Here is a 23,461-nt window from a genome sequence, read left to right as displayed (position 1 = left end):
TGAGGCTGAAACAGCTGAGGCTGAAACACAGCTGAGGCTGAAACACAGCTGAGGCTGAATCACAGCTGAGGCTGAAACAGCTGAGGCTGAAACAGCTGAGGCTGAATCACAGCTGAGGCTGAAACAGCTGAGGCTGAAACACAGCTGAGGCTGAAACAGCTGAGGCTGAATCACAGCTGAGGCTGAATCACAGCTGAGGCTGAATCACAGCTGAGGCTGAAACAGCTGAGGCTGAATCACAGCTGAGGCTGAATCACAGCTGAGGCTGAAACACAGCTGAGGCTGAAACAGCTGAGGCTGAATCACAGCTGAGGCTGAATCACAGCTGAGGCTGAAACACAGCTGAGGCTGAAACAGCTGAAGATGGGCTCTGATTGGCTCGTTTGTGCTTGTTTTTAAAAGTTTGATGTGTTTTTGGTGGAGTTAAATGTCAGAGCTGTTCTGAGCTGTCGAGCTTCAGAACGTCGCCTTTACAACTATTGTTTAGTTTTTTGTGCAAAGACCAAACTTATATTTACTGATCGGTTTGTTCCATAAATTCTGTCATAATGTCTGAGACATTTATCTGAAACAGCCTCAGAGACAAACTTTACTTTTCATTTCTCCTTTTATTATTATTATTATTATTATTATTATTATTATTATCACTTGTTGTCTCAGTTAAATTTGCTGTTGAAAAACACTCAACACTTCAGTTTGTTCTTCAACAGTATATATACATTATAAACTCCTCTCTCTCTCCCTCTCTGTCTCTATGTCTCTCGCCCTCGTGCAGACCCGGCTGAAAACTCTCCGGCTGACAAGAAGTCCAAGAAGGCGACTCCGACCTCCGAGAGTGAGTTTCCAAAATATGCAGCAGCCTCGTTCCTTTTGTCCCAATAAGGAGCTGCAGGCTGGGATCACTGGTTCCCACACACACACACACACACACACACACACACACACACACACACACACACACACACACAGGCTTCTATTTTAAAGCATCTGTGTGTATCATTGGAAACATCACTGTCAGATTATTGTTCCCTCCTCGATAACGCCGCTGTTTTCTCCATGTTAAGACCACGTTTCCCATCAGCCCCACTGCCCCCCCCCCCACAAAGACCATAAACATTTTTCCATCAGCCTTTCATGGCTTCGTCCTCCGTCTGTGGAAACAAAAACACAGCATCCTCTGACAGATTTCCCTCCAAATGAACCAAATCCAGACTAACATCAGAGGTGGTGATGACACGTGATGACACGTGATGACACGTGATGACACGTGATGACAGCGGCAGCTACACTTTATCATTCTGAATCATGTCATTGATTAATCTCACTGAGGATCAGCAGCTCTGAACCTGAAGAGCACAATGAGCCTCCGCCCTCAGTGTTAAGTGTCCTCACTGGTTGTCATGGTGATCTGAGCATCGTGTCCTGGCAGTGAGGAGACACGTCGTCCTCACTTTAGTAGTTTCAGGTTGATTTTGTCACTGATGCTTTGTGTCAGTGTTTGATGACCTGCACACATTATTTTATGAATGAGCTGATGTCAGTGACACAGACTCATGTTTGTTCTGACCCGCCTCGCTCTCAGACTTGAGGCACACTGTGCAGCACCACTTCCTCTTAACGCTGACCAACTTAACTTCTGCCTCCTGGATCGTTGATCAGTTGTGTTTAAGCTCATAAACCTGCCGCCATTTACTCACGAGTAGATGGGTCCTGCACCAATGACGTCACATTGAACCTGGACACAGTGTTGAGGCGGAGCCCCGTTCATTCCTATGAAAGCTGCTCAGTGACGCTTTGAAGCCGACAAAGTTCGACTTCATGGTGATAAAACACTCACATGTTCTGTGTTGTAGAGCGTGAACACTCGAGACTTCTGCCGACCGAGCCGGCTAACTTCCTGTTTAGCGCCCAGCTAACTTGAAGGGAGATAAAATAATCAAATTGTGCGACTCTTCTAGACTTTCTGAATGTTATTGGACCAAATGGATCAAACTCGTTTGTGGTTTAAAACATGTATCCACTGTTTTACAGACTCTTCTTCCACAATGTTAACTGACTGAAGTCTTTCTGGGCCTCAGTGCATCACATGACGATGTAATTACAGTATGTCCACTATGAAAGCTGGCTGCAGAGGCTGGAGCTCCTCCTGGAGGTTTGTCCTGCAGGTGTGTCACGCTCAGATGCTTCACTCTGAGATACTTTCATCATTCAGTCCTGGAAAAACAGCGTGTCAGTCTTTTTGCCCGATCAGGTGAACGAGCTGCTGGATTCAGTGACTCATTCTGAGCAGACAAGTCATCCTGAAAACTGAAGTCTCCATATAAATAATCCACCATAGATCCTGAATTAGTATTTAGTTTTTCATTGTATTGTGCTGACACGTCAGGGTCAGGGTCAGCCATTACATCCGGAGTCATTTCCTGCTGTCTTCTGATTGGCTGTTTGCAGTCTTGGGTCGTAGCTGGAGTCATATTTTGGGACATTTGTCCTGATAAAACCTTGTTGGATGTATTTGACAGTAAGTCCACTGACTCAAACGAACACTGACATCAGCTCAGATACGTCCTCACTCTGATGATCCTCTGCTGTGATTGGTCAGCTGAGAGTGGAGCTTCAAGTTTTACTTCAGAAAGTTTTAATATTTAATCATTTCAGTCCTGCTGGACAGAATGTGTAATGTCTTCTATCTGCAGCTTCCTGTTTGATCTGTTTCATGTTTTTTTACCATCAGTGACAGTTTAACAGTTTATCAGACGACACAGAGTCTGTCTGTCTTCAGCTCAGTGGAAAATCTGCCCTTATCTTTATGATCCAGCTCCCAATCCTTCCTGTGTGTGTGTGTGTGTGTGTGTGTGTGCGTGTGTGTGTGTGTGTGTGTGTGTGTGTGTGTGTGCGTGCGCGTGCTGGATTGATTGCTGTGGATTTGGGTCTGACATACACACCCGTGTCCCGGTTGTGATCGGACCATCGAGTCTCTGGAGCATCAGAGCGTTGATGTTAGACTCTGTAGCACAAACAGATAATCAGAGGTAGTCATGGATGTTTTAAGCAGAGTGGTTGGAAACAGTTTGTCCTGTTGGACAGTTTTTGGTTTGTAAATGTGGATTTTAAAGGAGTCTGTGCAGTGAAGAGGCGGTGTAGAGAGCAAGGGATTCTGGGAATTGAGGCACAGCTGATCTGTATGCTAAGTTTATGTGATGTAGGATGATGTAGGACAGGTCGGTTGTACAGTGACAGAGCTGGTTTTGTCTTTACGATCAGAACAGCATCGGCTCAGTGTAGCTTTAATCAGCTTCAGTGACGGCGTTGGCTCCATGTAGTCAGACTGAATACGTCGCACCGTTACAGCCCGTCGCAACCGTTTGTTAAACCCCTCCCTCAAACAGTGATTGTCCAATCACAGCTTAGCAACAGTAACTAGTGACAGCAGTCGTCATGGAGATTCTCTCTAAACAAAGAGACCAAAAGAAAAGTCTGTTCATCTTCTCTGATGTAGATGCTAATGTTAGCATGTCCAGCTAACTAACTGCAGTATTAAGTATCATCACATAAGCCAATCAGAGGCAATTAAAGCAATGACGTCACATTAAACCTGGACACAGTGTTGAGACGGAGCCCCGTTCATTCCTATGAGCGCTGCTCAGTGACGCCCTGAAGCCGATAAAGTTCGACTTCTCAACAATACAGATCTTCATGTTTAGTGGCCCAGAGAGCAACAGCACCAGAGACTTACTGCCTACTACATACTGCGTTAGTACACACTGTATACTGCACTGAATGTGGGATTCAGCGTGCTACTTCAGCAGACCGACGCCGTTCACACCGCAGTATGCAGTAGCAAGTTTCCCAGAATGCATTTCGTGGCGACCGGCAGCGGTAGTTGTAAAACAGGCGCGAAGCTGTTTTATTTCCCGCTGCAGCGCTGTTAATATGTCGCTTTATTAAGTTTTAATATGTTTTCATGTAGAAAGTAACCGTTCAGATCCCCAGTGTGCGGTTAGTTTACTCAGATGACGGCTGTTTAGTAATTTGCCTCGATGTTTTGGGAGAAGTGAAGCTCCAGAAGGAGCGGCTCGTCTCAGAGGCAGCAGCCCGTCTCCAGAGGTGTTCGGCCGGCCAACATGCGTCGTCGTCCCGGGGGAGACAGCAGGCCAGTTATCTTAACGCTAGAGGGAAGCTTCATGTCTGTAGTGGACAGTATAGTAGTGTTTTCATGTCCCTTGTGTCATTGTATATTTAAATGGCTTTTAACATCTTGCCAGAGGACTACAGTTGGAAATTAGCCTCTGGCTAACACTGGCACTTTTACGGTTACGTTCATTGATGTGCACTGTCCTCTTTAAATAAAGGTAATAAAAAAAAAAAAAAAATACAGTACAGCGCTTTCTCTGAAGCTATACCGGGAACACTCCCTTGCTCCGCCATTACGTTTTTTAATCCAGGCTCCATCACATTGCATTGTGGGAAACAGTAGGCAGAGAAGTCTGGTCGGATGCATACTGGAAATATTTTCCGAATCAGTACGACATCCGGGAACTTTTCGCATACTGCAGATTTTGCTTTTGTTTGCATACTGCATACTACATTTTGGCCAAATCAGTACGTACTGGCAGTATAGTGTGCAGTTTCGAATACAGCCTTACACCAACCGAGCCGGCTAACTTCCTGTTTAGCGCCCGGCTAACTTCCCGTTTAGCTCCCGGCTAACTTCCCGTTTAGCTCCCGGCTAACTGCCTGTTTAGCCTTCGGCTAACTACCTGTTTAGCGCCCGGCTAACTTCCTGTTTAGCGCCTGGCTAAACTGAATAGAGATAAAATAATTAAATCGTGCAGCTCTTCTAGACTTTCTGAATTTTGTTGGACCGAATGGGTCAAACAGTAGACCGGTCCAGTCTCAGTAGACCGGTCCAGTCTCAGTAGACGGGTCATGGTCTGGTTGATTATAGGTAAAAGTGTTTTGGGCCTCAGTGCATCACGTGATGATGTAATTACAGTTTGACAACTATGAGCACTGTCCTCAGAGCCTGGAGCTCCTCCTGGTCATAGATTCACCATCCTGGGAACACACTATCCCGACCTGGACAGTGTCACAATTTAGGCTAATGTTCACAGCTCGGTTCTGATCTTTGTTGGATTTCTTTTTTTATCTGATTTCATTAACAGGAAACAAAAGAAACTCAGCAAGAAATTAATTTTTTCACTCAACTCACAAAGTTAATTAGTTCAAATCTGCTAGCGACAAAATGAACAGTTGCTCTGTGGAGGATTTTAGTTTTTAGATATTTTAGTGTATTAAATGTTACATCTCTTGTGTTCACTGTAAACTGTTGGTAACTGAGCAGCTTGATGTCAGAACCTCAGATATAAGCACATTCATCATCTGTGTTGTCGTCCATTTGTGTCCTTTTATTGTGAATAAAATTAATAGTTTTACTTCTTCAGGCCAGTAAAGTTAAAACAAGAAGAGAAACAAGTCTTTGGTTGAACTGATCACCAGCCAAAAATGATGTTAGCTGTGTTTGAGGAGTGTAAACACTCAGCTGCTGGAAGCTGTTACTGATGGATCTGCTGCCTCCAGTCTTTCTGCTGACGGAGGTGAATCATGTTCTGGACCGACCCAAAGATCAAACTGTTCACTAACTACAGCTGTTAACTTACTAATGTGAGCTCATGAACAACTGAAGGTTGTAGTTTTGGGGTTTAATTAAAAGAGTTTTGGGCAGCCAGATGTTAATGTCAGCTAGCGTTAGCATAACTTACCCGAGTTGTTAAAATAATATAACATGGTTTTCATGTCCGACAGTTAGTGTTGCTTTCGTCAACGAACCTTTATCACGTGACAGAAACGAGACGAGACGCAACGTAAATGGTGGTCATGTGACGAAAACTATAATCAAATATATAATGTAATATTGTTGACGAATAAAAACGGGACTAAATGTGGTTTACAAAATAAAAACTCTGCTAAAACATCTCTTCATTTTCGTTGACCAAAACGAGACGAGACGAAATGTTATAACGTTATTTCGTCTCGCTATTATTATTATTTTGCAATATTTCTGTGTCCTGAGTCTCAGTTCAGGGCTGCGTCAGGTCGCACTGCGCAGGCGACGGCGACGTCGCTTCCTCACTCCCCACTCGCGCGGCATTAGAAGCTGCAGCTGCGGCGGGTTAACGTTAACGACAACGACACAAAGTTCAGTCCGACACAAAGAATTCAGTAGCTACGATCTGTTATTTGTTATTTTCTCTCAACGAACTCCCATCTCATTATATCTCCCTCAGGTCCAAACCAGTTGTAGTGTTATATCTTGTGATATTTTTTATGATGCAAAATCTGACTTCAGTTTACAAGCAATACAAGAGACACACACGTTTTATCTGCACTCTTTTATTATGTTATTGTAACTCGAGCATTCAAGCACCTTGTTTCTCTTTAAGTTTGAAGCCATTTTATTTATTTATTTATTTTAAATTTATGTATGTGTACGTCTTACAGGTTTGTAGGTAAAATAAATATGTTGTAAATTCAAATCAGAGCGTCTTCCGTGTCTGGAACTGAATGTATTCTTGAGTCTATGAGGTAACAGTAATATAATAATAAGATAACCTTGTTTGACTTGTGAAATGGGTGACTTCAAGAACATGTTGGTTTTGTCTATTCTATAGCCTACTAGGTACTTGTACTATATTAACTGGGTTAAATAGAACTGCACTACTAAAAAGAGACTAAAGTACAATTTTCATTGACTAAAACTAGACGAAAATAGTCATGGATAATTCTGACTAAAATAACAGTCAAATGCTCAGACTCTCAGTGGACTTAAACTTGACTAGACTAAAAAGAGTATAAACGTGACTAAAACTGATAAAAACTAAAATGACAGTTTGACACAAAGACTAGACTAAAACTAAAATTAAAACAGGCCGCCAAAAACAACACTACCGACAGTCCCACACGGTCTCAGAGCATTTTGTAGCCTGTAGGATTTATTTTTTTATTTTCTTCTGATGGAGCAAGGCTAACATTTCCCCCTGCTTCCAGTCTTTATGCTAAGCTAAGCTACACTCACCCCAGGATAACACCAGGTATTTACAAAAAGCTAAAATAATGTTTTTGTAGTTATCTCCTACCAATAAAACATTTTGTTGTCTGTTTTGTTGACTGGCTAGCCGTTTACCCCTGCTTTCAGTCTTTGTGCTAAGCTAGAAAATCAATGTATAACTACATTAATGTTAAAAAGCTGAAATGATGTTATTTTGCTAACTTTATGAGGCTATCGAACATCTACTACCTATAAACTATATATACTATAGGTTGTTCCCCCCTGCTTCCGGTCTTTGTGCTAAGCTAAGTTAAAAACACCCTGGTATAAAGACAGTTACAAAATGCTGAAATACTATTTTGTGTGGACTAACTTTTTCTTAGCTATATAACATCTACTATTCTTAAAAACATTTTGTTGTCTGACCTGTCTGTTGCTACACTGGCCAGCAGTTTCCCCCTCCTTCTAGTCTTTGTGCTAAGCTAGGCTAAAAACAACCCACCAGTTTTTTACAAAAAGATAATGTAGAGTAATATATATAGAGATAAAATAATGTTATATATGCTAAACTTTTGTAGATATCTAACATTTTCTACCAATTAAAACATTGTCTTGTCTGTGCTGTCTTGTTGGTTGTTACACTGGCTAGCAGTTTCCCTCTTTTTCCAGTCTTTGTGCTAAGCTAGGCTAACATTTTGTGTCTACCATAAAACTGACCGTCTGTTTTAGCTTTTTGTGGCTACACTGATATTAATGTGAAACACCAACAGAGAACAAGATTAACTAAACGTTCTCCAACAACTCAACAAACTACAGCAGCAGACAAAAATAAACCGTCCAGTTAACATCAAACTCCCCAGTGAGCAGAAAGCGGTGTAGATCACGTCTTTTAGACGTCATTTATGGACATCCAAGACGTCTAAAAGACGTCCTCTGGGGAGCCAGAATGAAAGTTTTTTATACGTCTTTTCTGGGCGTTGTATAGACGTTTATACGTCGTTTGTCGACTAATTCTGGCCGTCCGTGGAGGTCCAGATCATGGCCCGGCCCAGCATGATATCACCCTCTTTTGGATGTCCACAGACGTTGCCTGCTCAGTGGGTCACATTTTTTAAATATCATAGAAGCGTTTCAAGCTTCTCTAAACTTTGGTCCATCTTGCTGCTAATTAATCTCGGTGCGGAGAACTGAATGTAACAGAGACACAGAGCGTCGTCTGCAGAGTTTAACCAACAGATCCGAGCTGACAGCAGGAGAAACGACTGGAGGGGGAGGACGGGGAGGATGTTCTGGTATAAAACGGTTGAGAGCTCTTCATGGCTCCTCTCCAGCACTTCCATTTAAGGTCTGGTTTCCCTGACTCTGCCCGAGTCTCCGTCCTCTCTCAGACTTTGTTTTACTTCACACTGCAGATTAAAACTGTGAGCGTCTCCAGTGAAGCAGCTCCTTTTAAGAAGCTGCTCGTCCTCCTGCTGAGCCTCTGACTGCAGACACAAACAGCCCGTCCTGCAAACTGACACTGAAAGACTTTAAAGTAAAGAGCTTCTCACTGCAGACAGAAAGGTGTGCTGTACCAGTGAAGCTCTGCACTGGCAGCACTGACTGGACTGATCTGTTGTAGTTTAGCTGCAGGTTTTCTTCATCGCTCTGAGTTACAGTCAGATATTCATTTCAGCAAAGTCACATCACATAACTGTGTGATGGTCCACAGTGACATCACTAACATGCAGATGTTCAGCAGGTATCAGTTATTAACTATTGAATTAATCTGTAACTAACTTGATAATTGATTAATGTGTTTGAGTGATTTTTTAAAAGATATCTTATATATAATATCTTTGGTTGTTGACAAAACAAGACGTGAGGACGAAACAGCTGATCGATGAATCCAAACAATGTCGAACTATTGATTGAAAACGAGCGAATCACGCTTAATCACAGTCATCTCAGAGCTGTTGATGTTTCAGTCTGCACGTTGAAAACACGTTTTCTAAATGAAACAAATAAAGAAGCATCAGCGAGCACGTTAACGTCAGCTGCTGCATGCTGGTTGGTTTGTTGTTGAGGAGAATCATCCTGCTGCATCAGTCACAATGTTTCCTTCACATGAAGACGAAGCCTGAAACTGCCAACAGACCGTTCTGAGTTTTAACGGATCAGAAAGTAAACATTAATGTCAGTGTGATGTAGTGGCAGAAGTGTAGATCACATTGATACTGAATATTTGAAACCGTCTCAGCTGTTTATTTGTTTATCATAGTTCCACCTCCTCAGATGCTGTTGTCAACACGCAGAACACAAACATATCATATTTATCTTTAATATATACATGATTTCTCCTCAGTGTTGTGTCTGTTTTCCTCCGTGGTGTCTAATATAGATTTTTTCATGGTATTTATAAATCCCAGTGTTGTGACAACGTGAGTGTGATGTGTGCTGAACATCGACAGCATCAGTGTTTGGGTCAGGACTCTATAAACCTCCGACACTCGCACGTTTCTGTCCGCTCTCACGTCTCCATTACAGACTAAATTAATAATTAAATGAATGTTTCATCTGTGTTGTTGGTCGTTGTGACTCTGAGGGACGTGGAGATGATCCGGTTGTGTTGGTGACAGCGGCACCAGCAGCAGCTTCATGAGGTCCGGTCCTCGGATGTTTGCTGCATTTTACATTTATAATGTGTCAAACAGCGAAATGTAAAAAACAGTGTAACATGAGAAAACCTCCTGATACATCTGTTATATGAAGTCCGCCTGCTGCCAGAACCTGCAGACTGGGTTCAGACTGGGTTCAGACTGGAGACACAGTGTTGTTTAAGGATCCGGATCAGGACTGAAGATGAACGTGATATCCTCAGATAATGAGATTATTAAACTGGATCTCAGATGAAACGGTCTGGACCTCATGGTCTTTGAGATCTCCTGAGTTGAGCTGCAGAATCTGATCCAGGATTCTGTCGATGGATTGGTATCAGCTAAATAAACCTGAGTCGACTGAGTTCACTAATGTGGACCACTGAAAACCTGGAACCACCAAATACTGGATCAGACTGAGTATTTGGATCTGGTGTCTTCAGATATTCAGATTATTAAACTGTATGTTAGAATAAAAAGCGTCAGCACTTCCTGTTCTTGTTATCAACAACATTCAGAGTCCATCTGGGACATCGTGTGGTTCTGCAGGATCCGGATCAGTTCTGATCCAGGATGTTATGATGGATGGTTTCCTGACGTTTGTTTGTTTTGATATCTACAGATGATGAGTTAAAGATTCGACATTCAGTCTTCAGTGTCACGTGACCAGAGTTCTGATGGTTCTGGTGTGTGTGTGCGTGTGTGTGTGTGTGTGTGTGCTCTGGACTCCAGCAGTCTGACTGTGTGACAGTGACGCTGTAGCAGTTAATGTTTGTTTGTTGGTTTATTTAAAGAGACAGTGACGTAAAGTCCCACACACACGTCGACTTCAGCTAACTGCAGTCACTACCTCTATCTGTGTGCTGCAACTCCACAGCAGAGAGCCAATCAGAGAGCAGCTCTGACAGTCAGGTGACCCTGCAGGACAGAAGCTGATTCAGTGTCGGCCCGTCTGGCTCGCTGAGGTCCACAAATCAAACACTCCTTAAGCTGTTAGCACATAGTTGGTGTCGACCCAGAGAGGAGGTGATGGTGTGTGTGTGTGTGTGTGTGTGTGTGTGTGTGTGTGTGTGTGTGTGTGTGTGCTGACAGAGTTATGAGGCTGTTCAAGAGCCGACCATCAATCCTTCGTCACAGCAGCGACTCTGTCAGCGTCACTTAATGTGTCACTTCATATTCTGCTATACTGGTGTGTGTGTGTGTGTGACTGTGTGTGTGTGTTTGTGTGTGTGTGTGTGTGTGACTGTGTGTGTGTGACTGTGTGACTGTGTGTGTGTGTGTGTGTGTGTGTGTGTGTGTGAGTGTGTGTGTGAGTGTGTGTGTGTGTGTGTGTGTGTGTGTGTGTGTGTGAGTGTGTGTGTGACTCAGTGTGTGTGTGTGACTGTGTGTGTGACTGTGTGTGTGATATATATTATAATCATACAGACTGGATTTAGTTTCTGTTGCCATGGAGACAAAATGTTAGGTTTGTTTATGATGTGCTGTGAACTGTCTGGGCCAATCAGTAACCAGATCCACGGGTCTGTTGTTGTGTCTGTTGTTGTGTCTGTTGTTGTGTGTGTTGTTGTGTGGTGTTGTTGTGTGGTGTTGTGTGTGGTGTTGTGTGTGTTGTTGTGTGTGTCTGTTGTGTGTGTTGTTGTGTGTGGTGTTGTTGTGTGTTGTTGTTGTGTGTCTGTTGTGTGTGTTGTTGTGTGTGTTGTTGTTGTGTGTGGTGTTGTGTGTGTGTGTGTGTTGTGTGTGGTGTTGTGTGTGGTGTTGTTGTGTGTGGTGTTGTGTGTGGTGTTGTGTGTGTGTGTTGTGTGTGTGTGTGTGTGTGTGTGTTGTGTGTGGTGTTGTGTGTGCTGTTGTTGTGTGTGGTGTTGTGTGTGTTGGTGTTGTGTGTGGTGTTGTGTGTGGTGTTGTTGTGTGTGGTGTTGTGTGTGCTGTTGTGTGTGCTGTTGTTGTGTGTGGTGTTGTGTGTGGTGTTGTGTTTGTGTGTTGTGTGTGGTGTTGTGTGTTGTTGTTGTGTGTCTGTTGTGTGTGTTGTGTGTGGTGTTGTTGTGTGTGGTGTTGTTGTGTGTTGTTGTGAGTTGTTGTTGTGTGTCTGTTGTGTGTGTTGTTGTGTGTGCTGTTGTGTGTCTGTTGTGTGTGTTGTTGTGTGTTGTTGTTGTGTGTCTGTTGTGTGTGTTGTTGTGTGTGGTGTTGTTGTGTGTTGTTGTTGTGTGTCTGTTGTGTGTGTTGTTGTGTGTGGTGTTGTGTGTGTTGTTGTTGTGTGTGGTGTTGTGTGTGTTGTTGTTGTGTGTGGTGTTGTGTGTGGTGTTGTGTTTGTGTGTTGTGTGTGGTGTTGTGTGTTGTTGTTGTGTGTCTGTTGTGTGTGTTGTGTGTGGTGTTGTTGTGTGTCTGTTGTGTGTGTTGTTGTGAGTTGTTGTTGTGTGTCTGTTGTGTGTGTTGTTGTGTGTGCTGTTGTGTGTCTGTTGTGTGTGTTGTTGTGTGTTGTTGTTGTGTGTCTGTTGTGTGTGTTGTTGTGTGTGGTGTTGTTGTGTGTTGTTGTTGTGTGTCTGTTGTGTGTGTTGTTGTGTGTGGTGTTGTGTGTGGTGTTGTTGTGTGTGGTGTTGTGTGTGTTGTTGTTGTTGTGTGTGTTGTTGTGTGTGTTGTGTGTGTGTGTTGTTGTGTGGTGTTGTGTGTGGTGTTGTTGTGTGTGGTGTTGTTGTGTGTGCTGTTGTGTGTGCTGTTGTTGTGTGTGGTGTTGTGTGTGGTGTTGTGTTTGTGTGTTGTGTGTGGTGTTGTGTGTTGTTGTTGTGTGTCTGTTGTGTGTGTTGTTGTGTGTGGTGTTGTTGTGTGTGTTGTTGTGAGTTGTTGTTGTGTGTCTGTTGTGTGTGTTGTTGTGTGTGCTGTTGTGTGTCTGTTGTGTGTGTTGTTGTGTGTTGTTGTTGTGTGTCTGTTGTGTGTGTTGTTGTGTGTGGTGTTGTTGTGTGTTGTTGTTGTGTGTCTGTTGTGTGTGTTGTTGTGTGTGGTGTTGTGTGTGTTGTTGTTGTGTGTGGTGTTGTGTGTGTTGTTGTTGTGTGTGGTGTTCTGTGTGGTGTTGTGTTTGTGTGTTGTGTGTGGTGTTGTGTGTTGTTGTTGTGTGTCTGTTGTGTGTGTTGTTGTGTGTGGTGTTGTGTGTGGTGTTGTGTGTGTTGTTGTTGTGTGTGGTGTTGTGTGTGGTGTTGTGTGTGTGTGTGTTGTGTGTGTGTGTGTGTGTGTGTTGTGTGTGTGTGTTGTGTGTGTGTGTTGTTGTGTGTGTTGTGTGTGGTGTTGTTGTGTGTGTTGTTGTGTGTGTGTGTTGTTGTGTGTGTGTGTGTGTGTGTGTTGTGTGTGTGTGTTGTGTGTGTGTGTTGTTGTGTGTGTTGTGTGTAGTGTTGTTGTGTGTGTTGTTGTGTGTGTGTGTTGTTGTGTGTGTGTGTGTGTTGTGTGTGTTGTTGTGTGTGTTGTTTTGTGTGTTGTGTGTGTGTTGTTGTGTTTGTTTGTGTGTAACATGTTTCACTCAGTACTGAAACACACTGAACAAATACTCAGTTACAGGTAACAGCCCTGAACTGAAAATGTTACTTTGGTAAAAACAACAAAAAACAACAAAAACACAGTTTATAAGTACTTGAGTAAATGTACTCAGTTACTTTCCTCTGCTGTGTAAACTGGCTCAGTTTCTTCTTCTGCTGTCAGAACAAACACAAACCTCCAGGACCAGGAGCCATTTTTAGAATGACCATATATGGTCGTCAGAGACACTCACATTCTTCTTCTTCTTCTTCTTCTTCTGAGCCGTGAAGAATCAACACACATCCTGTCCTCCGCAGACACACACACATCCTGTCCTCTGCACAGACACACACACATCCTGTCCTCCGCACAGACACACACACATCCTGTCCTCTGCACAGACACACACACATCCTGTCCTCCGCACAGACACACACACATCCTGTCCTCTGCACAGACACACACACATCCTGTCCTCCGCAGACACACACATCCTGTCCTCTGCACAGACACACACACATCCTGTCCTCCGCACAGACACACACACATCCTGTCCTCTGCACAGACACACACACATCCTGTCCTCCGCAGACACACACACATCCTGTCCTCTGCACAGACACACACACATCCTGTCCTCCGCACAGACACACACACATCCTGTCCTCTGCACAGACACACACACATCCTGTCCTCCGCAGACACACACACATCCTGTCCTCTGCACAGACACACACACATCCTGTCCTCCGCACAGACACACACACATCCTGTCCTCTGCACAGACACACACACATCCTGTCCTCCGCACGGACACACACACATCCTGTCCTCTGCACAGACACACACACATCCTGTCCTCCGCACAGACACACACACACACACACACATCCTGTCCTCCGCACAGACACACACACACACACACACACACACACATCCTGTCCTCTGCACACACACACACACACACACACATCCTGTCCTCCGCACAGACACACACACCCAAACTGCTCTGAACAAGATCCTGTTGTGTGTCTGTTGATGTGGATCCTGTTGTGTGTCTGTTTATGTGGATCCTGTTGTGTGTCTGTTGATGTGGATCCTGTTGTTGTGCTGATGTGGATCCTGTTGTGTGTCTGTTGATGTGGATCCTGTTGTTGTGTTGATGTGGATCCTGTTGTGTGTCTGTTGATGTGGATCCTGTTGTTGTGTTGATGTGGATCCTGTTGTGTGTCTGTTGATGTGTCTGTTGATGTGGATCCTGTTGTGTTGATGTGGATCCTGTTGTGTGTCTGTTGATGTGGATCCTGTTGTTGTGCTGAAGTGGATCCTGTTGTGTGTCTGTTGATGTGGATCCTGTTGTTGTGTTGATGTGGATCCTGTTGTGTGTCTGTTGATGTGGATCCTGTTGTTGTGTTGATGTGGATCCTGTTGTGTGTCTGTTGATGTGGATCCTGTTGTTGTGTTGATGTGGATCCTGTTGTGTGTCTGTTGATGTGGATCCTGTTGTTGTGTTGATGTGGATCCTGTTGTGTGTCTGTTGATGTGGATCCTGTTGTTGTGTTGATGTGGATCCTGTTGTGTGTCTGTTGATGTGGATCCTGTTGTTGTGTTGATGTGGATCATGTTGTGTGTCTGTTGATGTGGATCCTGTTGTGTGTCTGTTGATGTGGATCCTGTTGTTGTGTTGATGTGGATCCTGTTGTGTGTCTGTTGATGTGGATCCTGTTGTTGTGTTGATGTGGATCCTGTTGTGTGTCTGTTGATGTGGATCCTGTTGTGTGTCTGTTGATGTGGATCCTGTTGTTGTGTTGATGTGGATCCTGTTGTGTGTCTGTTGATGTGGATCCTGTTGTTGTGTTGATGTGGATCCTGTTGTGTGTCTGTTGATGTGGATCCTGTTGTGTGTCTGTTGATGTGGATCCTGTTGTGTGTCTGTTGATGTGGATCCTGTTGTTGTGTTGATGTGGATCCTGTTGTGTGTCTGTTGATGTGGATCCTGTTGTGTGTCTGTTGATGTGGATCCTGTTGTTGTGTTGATGTGGATCCTGTTGTGTGTCTGTTGATGTGGATCCTGTTGTGTGTCTGTTGATGTGGATCCTGTTGTGTGTCTGTTGATGTGGATCCTGTTGTGTGTCTGTTGATGTGTATCAGTTTCTTGTCAGGAATGTAAACGGTACACATGAATGTGATGAGTCCGTGTTGCAGCTTTGAACCGTCTTCAGCTGTTTGTCCATTTGTCCTGCAGACAGAACCGATCAGAACCTCGTCAGCGGGTCAGTGTGTGTTTTTATTGTTGATGCTGATCAGGAGCCTGTTTCTGATTCAGTTCACTTCAGTGTTTCTCAGAGCAGAACTCCAGAAAGAGTTCAGTCAGAGAGTCCAAGTCCTCGGTTCTGTCGGACCAGCACAGCTGAAAATTTTCAAAATGTAACATGAATTGTTTCCAAGTATTTTTATTTGAATTACAAATAAATTAAAAAACTGAATAATGTTGAATAAGAAACTAGAAACAACTGTAATAATAACAGGACCGTCACACCGACATGAATATTCATGTCAGCGAGGTGAACAGCTGGTGGACCTCGTCTTGATGGTCTCGTCCACTTCTTGACTTCCTGTTGTCTCTGTGTTTGACGCTGGTGTCAACAGTTACTCCTCCTGGATCATTGAGCAGAAGTTACTTCTGTTCATTCATTTGTATCTTTCTTTATCTGATGTCATTTTATTGTTCATGTGTTTGATCTTCCAAACTTAATGAACATATTTTGGATGGATCAGTTAATGATCGTCTTCTGTCATCTGGAGAAACACGTGATTATTATTAACTTCATTATCTGACACTGAGTTGTTGACGTTGTTTCTTCTCACAGTTTCGTCTCCTGAGACACAGAAATCTGTTGTTGCTTGAACACATCGGTTAGATCAGATCACACAGAACGAACAGCATGGCAGCGTGTGGTCCCTGGTTGCCGTGGTGACAGCTGGCCGTCACAGCGTCCTGTAACAGTGACGTCACAGGTTTGATTCTGGTGTTTTTGTGTTTCAGGTGAAGCCAGAATAAAGAAACCGACCACCAAGACTCCTCCCAAACAAGGTGACACACACACCTGCTCATGGACACCTCAGTGGAATCATCACATTAACAAGCACTTATTGATTATTGATGTGTGTGTGTGTGCGTGTGTGCGTGTGTGTGTGTGTGTGTGTGTGTGCAGCTCTGCCTCCTCAGATCCTTCAGTTCCCCGAGGACATGAAGATCCTGGCGGGAGAGAAGGTGGAGATCCTCTGCAAGTTCTCTGGAGCTCCGCCCATCAACTGCACCTGGCTGAAGTTCAGGAAACCAGTGAGACACACACACACACACACACACACACATATATATTATTTAATGTGATGAACTGGTCTCTAACTGTGCTGCATTACTGATCTGTGTGTGATCAGATCCAGGAGGGCTCGTCTGATATCTCCATCGAGAGCTGTGACAGCAGCAGTAAACTGACCATCTCCAGCGGGCAGCAGGAACACTGCGGCTGTTACACCATCGAGCTGAGGAACAGCTACGGCCTCCGACAGGCCGCCCTCAACCTCACCATCGTCGGTAGGAAACATCTGTAACATCTGGAGCCACTGTGTGATCAGCTGGAACAGTCCGACACTGATGATGTGTCAGCAGACTGAGATCAGAGCAGCCGCATAAACGCCTTTTATGGAAACACTGTGTGTGTGTGTCAAGTTATAAACAGCATATAAACACACACACACACACACAGATTTTATCTCGTCAGTATTAAAGGAGCCGTTCGCTCAGAAAGTCAGATTCAGTAATTATCTCCTCAACAGCATTCTGCTGAACACCTGAAGCAGCTGGAGGTGATGTAAACATCAGACGTCTCCATCGTCGGCTGTGATCACAGAGGTCACTCTGATCTGAGGAGACCAGGTTTAACCCTGGACGTGCCGTCGAGCTCGTGCTAACACTTCAGACGGGGTTCATGCTAACACTGTTAGCTCAGCAGCTGCAGTGAAGACTTCAGTAACACGGCTTCAGATCAGTTTGGACCTCGGAGGTCTTCAGCTCCTTCAGTTGTTTAGGAAACGCTGCAGCGCTGCTTTGTGTGTTTATGTGAAGCGAGTCGATGACGACTGGATCTTTGATCATTTAACCTTTTATGGTAAAACATAACGAAACAGAAATGTTTGTCTGTATTGTTTATCATCACATCCTGCAGGTTTTAACTCTGAACTGTTCTTAGTTCACCTGAATGACCTTTAACCCCCCCTCAGATAAACCCGACCCTCCAGCGAAGGTCCCTGCAGCCTCAGACATCCGGCGGGCCAGTCTGACTCTGTCATGGTACGGGCCGACCTACGACGGAGGCAGCGCCGTGCAGTCCTACAACCTGGAGATCTGGGACTCAGTGGAGCCGCAGTGGAAGCACCTGGTGTCCTGCAACAGCACCTCCTACAACGTCCAGGTGAGTCATCGACCAGCACTGCAGCTACAGCCGGACACATCTGGTTTGTCCTGATTGTTTGAGGTTTAAATAAAGTTCTTGTCCACCTTCAGAACCTTCTTCCAGAACGTCAGTATAAGTTTCGTGTTCGGGCAGAGAACATCTATGGAGTCGGAGAGCCGAGTGCTGAATCTGAACCTGTGACTGTCGGACTGGTGGACGACGGTGAGGAAACATGTTATCTCCCTGCTGAATCCGTCCAGAACCAGACCAGCACTGGGTCAACTAAACTAAACTAAACTACATGAAATGAATCTGCAGCTCACAGCAGAGAAGTGACTGAACTAAACTGACTAACTGAACTAACTCTGCTGCTGTTTGTCCGTCTGACAGACAACCTGGACGAGGGCGAGGAAGAGGATGACGGTACGCTCACACTTCCTGTTTACTGAATCAGCTGATTAACCTCCACACATGAACACACACCTGAGAGACACACAACAACAAGACAATGAACACAACATGAATGAACACAACATAAAGGTCATGTTTAACATTTTATGTCAACAAATCATTTTTGAAAAATAAAACATCGACCGATTGTAGAAAGAGTCAAACCTGATTCTGACGGTGAATCAATAATTGTATCATTTTATTGTGTCTCTGTGGCAGAATAACTCAGTCAGGTGGTGACTGTACTGCCCTAATGTTAGCTAGCTAGTGTTAGCAACATTAACCCGAGCTAGCGTTAGCAACATTAACCTGAGCTAGCGTTAGCAACATTAGCTACAACAACCTGGCAACCCGCAGAGGGGGCAGATGACTAGAACAACAACAGTGTTGTGACGCGAATGTGATGGAAAGAAGAGGAGCGACATCAATAACACCTTCAACACGACACCTGAGCTGAACACACCTGAGCTGAACACACATGAGCTGAACACACCTGAGCTGAACACACATGAGCTGAACACACATGAGCTGAACACACCTGAGCTGAACACACCTGAGCTGAACACACCTGAGCGACAACATGATGTAATGAGGTGATTTAACATCATGATCTAACCAACAAACGACATTACAGCACATAAAGTAACACAAAATGAAATAACATGCAATAACAAAACATGACATCACACAACATAACCTGACAGTCATCCTGCTTCAGCATGACATCATGACAGGAACCACTCGTCCAGTGACCTCTGACCTCTGACCTCTGTACCTTCAGACTCAGAGAAGGAGCCTGACTACAGAGACGTGACCATCAGAACAGACGTGAAGGTGAAGGAGCTGTACGACGTGGAGGAGAGGCTGGGAACGTAAGGCTCCGCCCACACACACACTCACCCACAATGCACCTCTGCTTCTTTACACCCACAATGCACCTCTGCTGTGGTCTGTTTAGACAAAGGGTTTGAGTTAGTGAAGGTGAGAGGCAGAGGCAGTAACTGAACATCTGGTCGAGTGAAGAAGTTGTTCTGGAATCTACACTTTTGATTTGCTTTAAAAACGAGGCTGAACGAGTGAATCTGTAGGTGTTTATTGTTCTGTCACTGTCCTCCTGGAAAGTTTAGGAAACTGTTCCCAGGATGATTTAATGTTTGTGTGTTGGCGTGACAGGGGGAAGTTCGGTCAGGTCTTTAAACTGGTGGAGAAGGCGACGAAGAAGGTTTGGGCGGGGAAGTTCATCAAGGCGTACTCAGCGAAGGAGAAGGAGAACGTCCGGCAGGAGATCGGCATCATGAACAGCCTCCATCACCCCAAACTGGTCCAGTGTATCGACGCCTTCGAGGGCAAGTCTGACATCGTCATGGTCCTGGAGATGTACGTGATGTTTACTTCTTTACCTTTACCTCCCTTTAGCCTTTACCTCCTGGGTTCACATTCAAATAACCACATTCACTGAGCTCTGACGCTGACGAGGCTCCTGACAAATGTTTGCTGACTTATTGCTCTTTGTTTTTTAACTTAAAGAACATTTAGGAAGCGTAACGCTGCTGCTGGCTCTCACAGGTGACATCATCTGGTCACACCAGGAAGTGTCGCAGCCAAATTCATCCACAGTCTTTGTAAAATATTTGAACAGCTGGAGAGGTTTGGTGACGTGGTGACGACTCACAGAGCCGTTAGTGAACTTCTGGTATCTGAGCATCTCTGAGCTCTTTTTATTTCACTCTGGTGATGAGCTGCCCTGTGTGTTCAACAGGTGGCCAATTCTAACATAACACCTTGAGATGTCCAGCAGGTGAATATGAAGTTAGCTACAGCCAGCAGCTGCTTAGCTTAGCTTAGCACAAAGACTAGAAACAAGAGGAAACAGCCAGCTAACTAGAAGCTCACTGATCAACATGATAAAGTGAAACCACGACCTGCAGCTTCACAGCCTTCAGCTCTTTAACAGATGAAACAAACGAGATATAAAATGTTGGGTGGGTTTTGTTTCTTGGTGAACTGATAACTGATCCTGCAGCTGCAGCCTGGAAGGAAGGAATCAATGTAAAATGTGATGATGTGGAAAGTCTGTGTGAAGGACATGAAGAAGTCTGAAGCTGCAGCTGCTTCGACTCGATGTGGAAACAGACAAATGTTTGTGTGGAAAATCATTTTCTGGCCAACTATGAGAGGAACTTAGAGCAGCTATTTCCTGTCTGCTAATTTTAGAGCTGAAGGCAGTGATGGACTCACACACACGCACACACGCGCATGCACGCACGCAGACACACACACGTGCATGCGCGCGCACACACACGCACACACACTCACACACACAGTAGCAGAACTCTGTCTGCTTTAGTTTTGTGATCATGTCTTCATGTGAGGAGACGAACAGCTGCTCACAGTTTGCTTCAGATTATTGACTCTGATAAACAACAGACGGAGGACGACATGATAACAACTGGACAAACATCCAGTCAGATGGAGAACAGGAAGGAAGTTGTTTACATTCAGACTCTTATTGTGGTAGGGTCTCCCATCGGTTCAATCTGCAGCTTCATGACTGAGAAAACAAGAGAAACTCATCGTCTTTCTTTAATTTTCTGATGTTTGACAGTTTTGTTTTAATTTGGGAAAATCTTCCTGCCGTTTTTTTAATCATAAGGAAAATACTAAATATTTTCCAGGTCAGATGAACTGAACGCTTCCTCCTCTCGTGCCTGCAGCTGAATCCTGTCAGTAATAATAAATGTTAAAAAGAAAAAACAAAGCTTTTGCAGTCTGAAGGAGCTACTGGCCGTCACCACGGTAACTAGATTCGTGGTACACCTGCAGCCGGAGCGATAACGCCTCCTGTAATCCTCTGAGTTGTCATGGTAACACGGTGTCTTTGCCCGGTAGGATCTCGGGTGGCGAGCTCTTCGAGCGGATCATCGACGAGGACTTTGAGCTGACGGAGCGAGAAGTGATCAAATACATGCTGCAGATCATCGACGGGGTGAACTTCATCCACAAGCAGGGCATCGTCCACCTGGACCTGAAGCCTGAGAACATCATGTGTGTCAACAAGACCGGCAGCAAGATCAAACTCATCGACTTCGGCCTCGCCAGGCGACTAGGTAACCACTGGTAGCATTTTAGCTCACAAGTGTATTAACATGATGACATGAGCATTCAGCTGAACGCACAGCTGAGCCGGAGATGTCCTAAAATGGCCACCCTAACAGCTGTTCTTTATTGATCGCCTGATCGATTGACTGATGAATCATTTCAACTGTTTTGACAGAAAACGCAGGAACTCTGAAGGTTTTGTTTGGGACTCCAGAGTTTGTGGCTCCAGAAGTGATCAACTATGAAGCCATCAGTTATCCAACCGACATGTGGAGTATAGGAGTAATCTGTTACATCCTGTGAGTCTGTTCACTGCATCATCTGTCACTGCATCATCTGCATCATCTGTCACTGCATCATCTGTCACTGCATCATCTGTCACTGCATCATCTGCATCATCTGTCACTGCATCATCTGTCACTGCATCATCTGCATCATCTGTCACTGCATCATGTGTCACTGCATCATCTGCATCATCTGCCACTGCATCATCTGCCACTGCATCATCTGTCACTGCATCATCTGTCACTGCATCATCTGCATCATCTGTCACTGCATCATCTGTCACTGCATCATCTGCATCATCTGTCACTGCATCATCTGCATCATCTGTCACTGCATCATGTGTCACTGCATCATCTGCATCATCTGCCACTGCATCATCTGCCACTGCATCATCTGTCACTGCATCACGTGTCACTGCATCATCTGCATCATCTGTCACTGCATCATCTGCATCATGTGTCACTGCATCATCTGTCACTGCATCATCTGTCACTGCATCATCTGCATCATCTGTCACTGCATCATCTGTCACTGCATCATCTGCATCATCTGCCACTGCATCATCTGCCACTGCATCATCTGTCACTGCATCATCTGCATCATCTGTCACTGCATCATCTGTCACTGCATCATCTGTCACTGCATCAGCTGCTCTTTGTTTCTTTAGTTTCTGTTTTAACGTTGTCAATCTTTAATCTGTTTTGTTCAGGTAACCTCTGCTTTTTTAGCCTAGCTTAGCTTCATTTGTTTGTTTTCTCCTAAGTAAAGCTTCTGTTAGCTTAGCTTCACTTAAACTAACTATCTTTATTTCATTTTTTAATTATAATTTCCCTTCAGTTTATCTTCTTTTATCTGAGCTTCACGTTGGCTTCACTTTGTTTCTACTTGTCTTCAGCCGGCTTCTTTTAGCGTCTTTCAGCTTCTTTTAGCTTCTTTTAGCTTGTTTTAGCTTCGTTTAGCTTCGTTTAGCTTCTTTCAGCTTCTTTCAGCTTCTTTTAGCTTCTTTCAGCTTCATCTCATTGTGTTTTTATTTCTTCACTGTCCTGAAGTTCATCTTCACTTCGTCTGGTTTAGTTTGATTCAATGAGCTTGTTTCAGGTTGGATTAGTTAAAGTCATGTCGGTTTGTTTACTTTTATTCTGTTTTGTTTGTTTCATTAGCTTTAGCTTTGTTTGCTTCACTGAGACGGCTCCATTTTGTTTCTTGCATTTAACTGTAGTTTAGCTTCTTTTAGCTTCATGTCTTTATTTTAGCTTCACTCATCACTTTGATTCACCTTCAGTCTTTTTTGAGTTTGGTTCAGTCTGGGTCAGCCTGGTTCAGTCTGGTTCAGCCTGGTTCAGTCTGGCTTAGTCTGGTTCAGTCTGGTTCAGTCTGGCTTAGTGTGGTTCAGTCTGGTTCAGCCTGGCTCAGTCTGGTTCAGCCTGGTTCAGCCTGGCTCAGTCTGGTTCAGCCTGGTTCAGCCTGGCTCAGTCTGGTTCGGTCTGGCTCAGTCTGGTTCAGCCTGGTTCAGTCTGGTTAAGCCTGGTTCAGTCTGGCTTAGTCTGGTTCAGTCTGGTTCAGTCTGGCTTAGTCTGGTTCAGCCTGGTTCAGCCTGGCTCAGTCTGGTTCGGTCTGGCTCAGTCTGGTTCGGTCTGGCTCAGTCTGGTTCAGCCCGGTTCAGCCTGGCTCAGTCTGGTTCAGCCCGGTTCAGCCTGGCTCAGTGTGTGTTTGTGGTCTTCAGGCTGAGCGGTTTGTCTCCTTTCATGGGCGACAACGACAACGAGACTCTGTCCAACGTGACCTCGGCCACGTGGGACTTTGAGGACGAAGCGTTTGATGAAATCTCTGAGACGGCCAAAGACTTCATCACCAACCTGCTGAAGAAAGACATGAAGTAAGAAACACACACACACACACACACACAGCTGACTGTGGCTGTTAGCTTAGAGGGCTACATGTCTCTGGCTAGCACCACATGATTGCTAGCTAGCATGTTTTTTTAAAGCATG

The 23,461-nt window shown here is 44.6% G+C and overlaps 1 protein-coding gene across 1 annotated transcript in view; it reads left to right on the top strand.

Moving 5' to 3' along the window:
• LOC311262829 (myosin light chain kinase, smooth muscle-like) overlaps positions 1–23,461 on the top strand; it is a 56,138-nt gene that overhangs the window by 27,142 nt on the left and 5,535 nt on the right. The window contains 12 exon segments of the mRNA XM_084362571.1: positions 776–835; positions 16,226–16,273; positions 16,395–16,522; positions 16,621–16,777; positions 17,464–17,654; positions 17,747–17,858; positions 18,027–18,059; positions 18,868–18,958; positions 19,260–19,463; positions 20,976–21,193; positions 21,361–21,484; positions 23,194–23,346. Coding sequence (XP_084218697.1) covers positions 776–835; positions 16,226–16,273; positions 16,395–16,522; positions 16,621–16,777; positions 17,464–17,654; positions 17,747–17,858; positions 18,027–18,059; positions 18,868–18,958; positions 19,260–19,463; positions 20,976–21,193; positions 21,361–21,484; positions 23,194–23,346 — 1,519 coding nt within the window.

Source organism: Pagrus pagrus (assembly GCF_965226575.1).
Source record: "Pagrus pagrus genome assembly, chromosome: 9".
Classification (NCBI taxonomy): Eukaryota; Metazoa; Chordata; class Actinopteri; order Spariformes; family Sparidae; genus Pagrus; species Pagrus pagrus.
This window is presented reverse-complemented; position numbering and strand designations above follow the sequence as displayed.